This window comes from Chrysochloris asiatica, unplaced genomic scaffold (genome assembly GCF_000296735.1).
Source record: "Chrysochloris asiatica unplaced genomic scaffold, ChrAsi1.0 scaffold00064, whole genome shotgun sequence".
NCBI classification, from domain to species: Eukaryota; Metazoa; Chordata; class Mammalia; order Afrosoricida; family Chrysochloridae; genus Chrysochloris; species Chrysochloris asiatica.
In genome coordinates, this window is record NW_006408582.1 from 5,226,199 (window position 1) to 5,235,445 (window position 9,247).

At 37.6% G+C, this 9,247-nt stretch overlaps 1 protein-coding gene across 4 annotated transcripts in view; it reads right to left on the reverse strand.

Moving 5' to 3' along the window:
• Positions 1 to 9,247, reverse strand: part of HMBOX1 (homeobox containing 1) — a 271,437-nt gene that overhangs the window by 84,952 nt on the left and 177,238 nt on the right. For all 4 annotated transcript variants that reach the window (XM_006864338.1, XM_006864337.1, XM_006864336.1 and 1 more), the window contains one exon: positions 1,398 to 1,508. In XM_006864338.1, coding sequence (XP_006864400.1) covers positions 1,398 to 1,508 — 111 coding nt within the window. The remainder of the gene's footprint in view (positions 1 to 1,397; positions 1,509 to 9,247) is intronic.

Consider the following 9,247-nt stretch of genomic DNA (forward strand, 5'->3'; position numbering starts at 1 on the left):
CCTCACCACTGGACTAATAAACAACATTCTTATCAATGAAGAAAAGATTGAAGTTGTCAAGGACTTCATTCTTCTTGGATCAACTATCAACACTCACAGAAGCAGCCGTCAGGAAATCAAATGACGTATTGCATAGGTAAATCAGTTACACAAGACCTTTTGAAAGTGTTGAAGAGCAAAGATGTCAGCTTGAAGACTAAGGTATGCCTGACCCAAGCCATGATATTTTCAATAACCTCATATGCATGTGAAAGCTAGAGAGTTAATAAAGAAGACTGTCATTGAGTTATGGTGTTGGAGGAGAATATTGAAAGTGTCATGGGCTGCCAAAAGAGCCAACAGATCTGTGTTGGAAGAAGTGCAGCCAGAGTGCTCCTTGGAGGCCAAGATGGCCAAACTTCATGTCTCATACTTCAGACATATTGTTAGGAGGGACCAGTTGCTGGAGAAGACTATCATGTGTGGTAAGGTGGACGGTCAGAGAAAAAGAGGAAAACCCCCAGTGAAACGGATTGGTGAAGTGGCAGCATCAATGGGTTCAAGTGTGGCAGCAATTGTGAGGTCGGCCCAAGGCCAGGCAGTGTTTCATCTGTTGTGCATAGGGTCGCTATGAGTCGGTACTGACTCGATGGCACCTAAGAACAACAACCCTTATTGTTTGGAATCCTGGGGTGGTGCTGTGGGATATTGCATTGGACCTGGACTGCAAGGGTGGTTTGAACTGTAAGGTCGGTGGTTCAAATTCACCAGCTGCTCTTTGGAAATCCTATACAGGGTGGCTGAGTCAGAACTGACTTGAAGGTATTTAATAACAAAACAACCCTTATTCTTTAGAGATAAGCACTGAAGCAAGTGAGGGCCATAAGCTTTGAATTAACTGCAAAAAAACCCACAATTATCTATACCTATTATCTTATTTAAAAATTTATTCATTTATTTTATAAAGATAAAGCTAATATGCTGTTGTTGTAAAGTGTTGAGTCAGTTCTGAAAATTTTATTAAATATAAATATTAAATCCATATTACTGTTTATAGCAAGAATTACAAAAAAGAACAGGGAATATTAGGTGTAAACCTAGAATTGTAGAAAAGATGAACTGCTAACTATCACAGTTAGGAATATCACATAATCTGGAAGCAAAGAGCATCCTGGAAGGAAGAGGAAGAATAACTAGACAATGTCAGGCACCAAAGAATATACAATCAGGGCTTCTTCTTGTTGTTCTGACTCATAATAACGCTGAAAGGGTTTCCACAGAGCAGCTGGTAAGCTTAGACTTTAGTGAAGAACGCATAAAAGAACAACAGTAAAGTGTATGAAACTATGTTATTGATGCTAAGTCAACACAAGGATTCAATAAAATAATTAAATTGAAAAAAAAAAAATAGTAGTTACCAGGATTTGTCTTTTCAAGTTGATACCATCGATAAAATGCCCTCTTCTTCTGTTCGCTTAGGTCTGATCCCTGCTGCAATAGCCAGTGAGAGATCCGGCTTTGACTGATACCTGTGTAGGAAGAGAAATAACTTTTAGATGTACTTAAGTGAAAAGGAGTTAGGTCTACATGTTGTTGTTGTTAAGTGCCGTCAAGTCGGTTCTGACCCATAGCAACCCTATATAGGGATTCCAAGGAGTGACTGGTGAGCTTGAACTGCCAGCCTTGCATTTCAAACGCCTTTGCAGTCTGGTGCATTAACCCATAGCACCACACCAGGACTCCTGGGTCTAGGTACTGGGTGCTTTATTCTCTGTTGCATTAGAGAAGAAGTTGCAAGTTGAATCAACTAATATTGGGCTTCTTTGTAAAGACGGACTGCAGTGGCTTGATATACCCCAAAATAATGAGAGGTTAAAGCATTTTTTAAATTAAGACTTGACAGTGGTCTCTAAAATTAATCTCCAAACCAAGCCCATGAATATGAAATATAAGAGAAATAACAGTTACTTGTTGGAAGTTGATGATATGTGTGTTCCTTTAAACCACACACTCCCTTTTAGAATATTAGAACTTTTATCAGCAACTGAGAAGCAAAAAAACCAACTCAGCATGGTTTGCTACTCATTATTGATAATGATAAAAAGATGTAGGGATTGGGAATGAAGAGGTCAGTGAAAATCCCATCTTTAATATGGTTTTCAGCATGCTTGTTAATCATTTAGGCACTTTTAGATGCATTATCATTAGTACAGAAAACCAAGAATTGACAGATTTTCAGAGCTATTTTGTGATAGATTAACACAAAATCTCAACATCTAAAGATCGTTTTCCACACAAAAAAAGAACAGAAATAGAAATAGAATATAATATAAAGCAATGGCTTTCTACTGTCACTAAACAGCAATTAACAAGCAATGCAGAGAGAACCTTCACATCTGAAAGTTAAAAAACCATGTTTACACTTACTAGTATGAAAATTACATGCTCATTCTGGTCATTACAGCTATTTCAAAAATGAATGACTGAACATACAACTGACAAAAGCAAAGAATAACAGGAAAGTCAAAATTGTTTTGTAAGTCCATGAGGAACTTTAAAAGAGACCATTCAGCTATTAGTTGTTGTTGTTGTTGAGTGCAGTCGAGTAGATTCGGATCCATAGCAAACCTGTATAGGGTTTCCAAGGAGCAGCTGGTGAGCTTGAGCCACTGACCTTGCAGTTCAAATGACTTTGCAGTCTGACACATTAGTCCACAGCGCCAAACTAGGTGGGTTAATGATATCTAAAACCTCCCATGAAATTACTCATGGTGACTGACTAGCACCGAAACCACCTGTGCCAACACCAACACCTGTTTAACGCTAAACACAACAGGAAGAGTGGCTATCGTAACCAATCACATCCCCTAACATAAGCAGATACAGGAATCTGGTATCACACTTAAAAAGCAAGCCCTTCAATTTTCACACTCTTTAAAAAAACTTATGTTAAAAGAAAATGAGGAAATGGGGGAGGAGAGTGTTTTAAAAGTAAGGTTTGAATTGGAAGCAGAGTTCTCTAACTAGAATTATCTCTCTCTCTTTCAAAGAGTAAAATTCAAATAATTTTCCAAAACCTAAATGATTACAGTCTCAAGTAATTCACACAGCAGTTTTCCAATGGACTGAAGATTTCTGTGTTTGCAGGTGCTACTTGCTAAGACTAAGTGCTTGTTTGAAGAGAATGCACATAGTTCTGGAGAACTGAATCACCTGTTTTTAGCAATGCTTTCACCAAAAGTCTAGTTTTAGACATTATACTATTTTTTAAGTTAGTTTTAAACAAGAGTGAAGAAAACAATTTACCACAAGCAATCAAAATCAATTTTCATGTCAACAAAATAAAACAATTCAATAGATTCTTCATATTGTTACCGTATTATTCAAAAACAGGAGGCGTTTGAGGAATATCTGTTTTAAAAATATATTTATATTGACTCTGCTAATTTCAACATTAAAATGTTCTCACACAGCCAAATCAGACACAGAACAAGTTAAGGAGCCCATCACACATCAGAGCTGTCCAGACTCTGGCTTTATTACAGAAGCAAAAGAAAGAAAAAACTAAATGGTCATTGGTTAAATAATAATCTATTCACACGATAAAATACTGGGCAGATTTTTTATATTATCATTTACAAAAAACACACTGATGCCAAGTATTGACAAGGACAGGGAGTTATCTGGAAATCTGATATGCTGACGGAAGGCAGACGTTGCTTTCTGAGATTCAGGACCACTTTGGATTATTTACAACCTATATAAAGCCTTCAACCCAGCAAACTTACTTCTAAGTCTATAAACAACAGAAATGTGTACATACTCAATAGAAATGCATTCAAATAGCATGTGCAGAAAAGCTCACACCAACATTATTCATAATAGCCCCAATTCCAAGAACTCAAATGTCCATCAGTCGTAGAATCTATAAACTGTGATAATAATGCATTTTACAATAGAAAATATAACAAATGGAAAAAGACAAACTACTACTACTACATGCAACTGCTTGGATGAATCTGACAAGATATAATGCTGATTGAAAGAAGAAAGACATAAATGTGTAGAGCCTTATGACTCAATTTTTATATAAACTTCAAAAAGAGCCACAACTAATTCCACATATGCAAATCATTATTACCTATTGCATTTGACAAATGTGATGCAAAAGATCTCTTTAAAGCGCCAAAGATGTCACTTTGAGGACTAAGGTACCTCTGATTCAAACCAAACTATTTCCAATTGCCTCATATGCATGTGGAAGCTGGAAAATGAGTAAGGAAGACGAAAGAATGGATACATTGGAATTGTGGCACTGGAAAAAAATACTAGAAGTATCATGGACTTGTAGAGAAACAAACAAATCTGTCTGGGAAGAACAACCAGAATGCTCCTTTGAAGCAAGGGTGGAGTGACTTGGTCTCACATACTTTGAACATGTCGTCAGGAGGAACCAGTCTCTGGAGAAAGACATCATGCTTGGTTAAGTGGAGGGTCAGCAGAAAATACTAAGACCCCCCAATGAGATAGACTGACACAGGGACAGCAACTAGGGACTCAATAAAAACTACAGTTGTGAGGATGGTGAAGGACAGGGTAGATTTGCGGAGTTTTTTTTGTGTGTGTGTGTCAACTGAAGGGCACCAAACAACAACAACATAGATGGAGGAGAATATAGATGACTGAAAGCTAGTGTGAAGGTGGCTTATGGGGTGATCAGCATTGTTCTTTATCTTAATCTGGTTATATGGGCAGGCTTACTTTGTAAAAATGTATTAAATGGGGCACTTCTCTGAGTATATGTTTTACTTCAATTTTAAAAATGTTTATGAAAAGAGTTGAAAAATACTATACAGTTTAAAAAATAGATTAAGTGGATAAGTATTAATATGGAAAGATATGCAAGAAAAATGTAAAGTATATATTTTATGACTATTTTTCTAATATACTATCCATTTTACTATATAGTATGTAACAAAATCTTACATACAACCAAGATAAAGAATTTTTAGTGGCAGACGTTTCCTCCCTACATTGTATACTTCTTTACTTATAAACTTTCTACAAATGTATGTATGTATTAATGTATTTTAATTTTACTTTCACTAAATAATATTGTTTTATTAAAAATGTGTCATTATAGTAAGTTAAACAGAAGTACAAAATAAGTTAATTTCTACTATCCTCTTCCAATTTGCAAAGTTATGCAATGTTAACTGTTTGACAAGTTTATGCTCCATTAATTTCATAAAACAGAGGAAGATGACAAAAAACATTCTCCTGTCTAGTCTTTTTGTATGAAAACATAAGAAATTATAAGAGCTTCTTCAGTATGAATCTTGCATCAGTTTCCATACAATAAATGTTGTAAACAAAATCATGAAGCAAGCAATTTTTTCCAGAAGAGGAACTATAAAAAAGCACTACGTACAATAGTATATCTTCAATGATTTTTCTTAGTGAAGTCTGTCTTGCAGACAGATTCCTTCTGGAGGTGATACATGTCTTTGGACCCTCAGCTGAGTTAAAAAAGAAAGAAAAAAAAAAGTGCCTCTGCAGTTTTTCCCCCATTCTCAGCTTTGGTACCTCTCTCCTTGGGAGAAAATTTCCTTATCTTCCCTCTTCCCAACTCTCACTGCTGAAAAGTGTTATTCTCTACTGTTGTTACTCTTTTCTACCTTTCACAGGGCAAAGCAAGAGCAATTAACATATAGTCTTCATACAATGAGAGATCAAACCCATGATTAATAGGAAAGTAATTGTATTTTATTCACAAAATTGGAACTCCTTCATGCCAACTTCATGTAAATTACTCTCTGAGCCTCATTTACATTTTGGCTCCTCAGGTGCCAAACTCCCTTCCACTAGAGGGCTCTCCATTATAGCTAATTCTTATCAAAATGCTGAATACTACAAATTTAAGTTTCATCTTCTCCACATAAACTTGCTGTGGAGTGGAAACTAATAACCAGTCACATCATCTTTATCCTTGGAATTCTGGACATAACTCTTTCAGTGCCTTTTCAGGCTATTTCAGGGATTGATTTGCTAGCTTCTGAGGTCTGTGTCCCTAGATTGCTATTTAAGCATCTTCTCATACACTCTTCCTTTGATTATTTCAATTTTAACAATTGATTTTGTAATCACTGCAATGAAACGATTAAGCATAAAACCATTGTTCTCCCATATAAACTATCACTCAATTCACAATAAAAACTTAAGACTATATATATCATCTAAATGCCAATGACTTCCAGACCACCAAATTGTTCTTTCAACCACCTGCACAACACCTGCAAGTCAGCTTCATGAGAATTCCTCATAGGTACCTCAACGTAGTAAATGGAATGCATTAGCCTCCTCAAAGCTGCTCTTCTTCCTGTGTCCATTTCAATTTTATCTTCTACTCTATTCTTGCTCTCAACTCCCACATGCTTCCTAAATCCAATCAAAGTTTCCCTAAGAATTTCCTCATAATCTCGCCAATCCTCATTCCTGTTGATCATATTCTCAGCCTCTCTAATCTGGGAAACTGTGGTAACTTAGATAAAAAGAAAGAAAGAAAAAAGCCATCTAAGACATAAAGTGCAAAACTCCTCATGATTTGTTGTTGTGTAGTGCCGTCGAGTCGGTTCTGACCCACAGCATCCCTGTATAGGGTTTCCAAGGAGCAGCTGGTGAGCTTGAACTACCGATCTTGAGTTCAAATGGCTTTGCAGTCTGGCACATTAACCCACAGTGCCACACATATAATTAAGTTATTTCACAGTTAAAAAGAGTAAAATATCCTTTGTGAATCAATTTTCTACTTGAAAACTGCTGTCCACTTCTACAGTGAAACCAAAGTTGTGCATGGGTAAGTTATAAAGAAGTGATACTGAGTTCCAGTTCATAGAAGCATAGGTGATGACAAAGAAAGTATGTTTAAATACTTGTCTTATCACACACAAAGGTCTAGTCAAAACTGGCATCTGAGGATATCTGTGTTAAGTGCCACAGAGTCAGTTCTGACTAACAGTGACCCTGTATAGGGCTCAGAGGAGCAGATGTTGAGCTTGAACCACTGACCCTGTGGCTCAAATAGACCTTGCAGTCCAGTGCATTAAGCTGCAGCGTCACACCAGGATCTGCTGGACCAGTTAAATTCAAACTGAAATGTCAGTTAAAAAGGTTAATGTGTCTGATTTTGTGAACTCCAAAGGGATAATCCTGATAGATTTTCTCAAATGACTCAAGACAATCATAACGTCTTACCATAAGTTATAGTTTTGAGAAAACAGAAAATTGCTTTGGTGAGATAAAGGCCAGGCAAGTTGTGCTTGGAATTTTTCCCCAAACATGACATTGCATCTGCTCATTCTTCAAGAGTAGTAAGGGGATTGTACTATGAGAATTTTGTTGGGAAATCTTACCCCAATCTACCATACATCCCTGATTTTGCCACTTCATTGTTCCAAAACATTGAAAAGGAACACATTTGAGTCTCTTGAAATGCCAAAATTGCTGTTATGATGTATTGTACATTGAGGAGTGCAGATTCTCCAAAAAAGAGTTGTGGTTATTAAGTGCCTTGGAGTCAATTACCACTCATAGTGACCCTTTATATGGTTTCTGAGAAGCAATTGGTAGGTTTGAATCACCAACTTTGCAGTTAGCAGTCCTGCAATGCCACAACTGGAAGGTTGGTAGTGGTGGCTGTGTGCTGTGGAGTCAGTTCCGACTCAGTGACCCTGCACAGGGTTTCTGAGGCTGTAAATCTTTACAGGAGCAGAACGCCTCATCTTTCTCCCGCGGAACAGCTGGTAGTTTCGAACTGCTGACCTTGAGGTTCGCAGCCCGATTCATAACCACTACGCTACCAGAGCTCCTGGAAGGTTGTTGTTGTTGTTGTTAAGTGCCGTCGAGTTGGTTCCAACCCATAGCGACCCTGTACAGGGTTTCCGAGGGTGTAAATCTTTACGGGAGTAGAAAGCCTCATCTTTCTCCCGTGGAGCAGCTGGTAGTTTCGAACCACTGACATTAAGGTTCAGGAATGGAAATAATGCCTCCAGTGTATATACACCTGCTGCTGTTGTTATGTGCCATCGAGTTGGTACTGAGTCATAGCAACCATATACACAACAGAACAAAACACTGCCCAGTCCTGGGCCAGACTAACAAAATCATTAAACCTGAGTCCATCAATGCTGCCACGGTGACAATCTATCCTCATTTGGGGTCTTTCTCCAACCTTTCCACTTTACCAAACATATTCTTCACTAGTGACTGGTCCCTCCTGATAATATGTCTTAAGTATGAGAGACATAGTTTGGCCATCCTGGCTTCCAAGGAACATACTGGTTGTACTTCCTAAAACAAAGATCAGTTTTCTTTTGGCAGTCTATGATATTTTTGCTAAATGCAATACTGCTGATTGCATGAGTATTTGACAGTTGATCCGAGCAAAACAATGTATTTGACAACTTCAATCTTTTCTCCATTTACATGTATATTGTTTTTTGGTTCAGAGATGAGGAGTTTTGTTGTTTTTTACATTGAGATGAAACGCATACCAAAGGTTGTGGTCTTTGATTTTCACCAGTATTTTAAGTCCTCTTCACTATCAGCAAGCAAGTTTGTTTCATTTGCATATTGCAGGTTGTTAATGAGCCTTCCTCTAATTCTGATGCCACGTTTTTCTTCATATAATCTAGCTTCTTGGATTATTTGCTCAGCATACAGATTGAGTAAGTATGGTGAAAGAATACTGCCCTGCTGCATATATTTCCTAATTTTAAACCATTCGTGGTTCCCTTATTGTGTCTGAACAACTGCCACTTGGTCTATGTACACGCTCCTCCTAAGTACAATTAAATGTTCCAGAATACTAATCCTTTTGCAAGTTAGTTTTTAGGTAAATGTTGTCCTTTGGATTTTTAATGACTGACCATTTCATGGTGACCACACATTAGTGTTATTGTCCCCCCAATATATATATTTAAAGCTTGGCTGAAAGTTGTGCCACAAGGTTGAGATCCTTTCCAGACCTGAAGGGTGATTGAGGGCTATAGTCTGAGGTTCCTCCAGTCTCTTTCTGACCAGGTCAGTTTTGTTACACATTTTCTGATGTTCACATGTTCCATTAGTCCAATGGATTAATTATAAGCATCTTCAAATCTCATCACTCTGAAAAGACCAGGGGACTCTTGGGCCCAGAGTCAGTGACATAGCCACAGAGGACTAGAGGGGAGAGTGAAGTGTCCAGCTGATAAGAAGAGAGGGCATATGC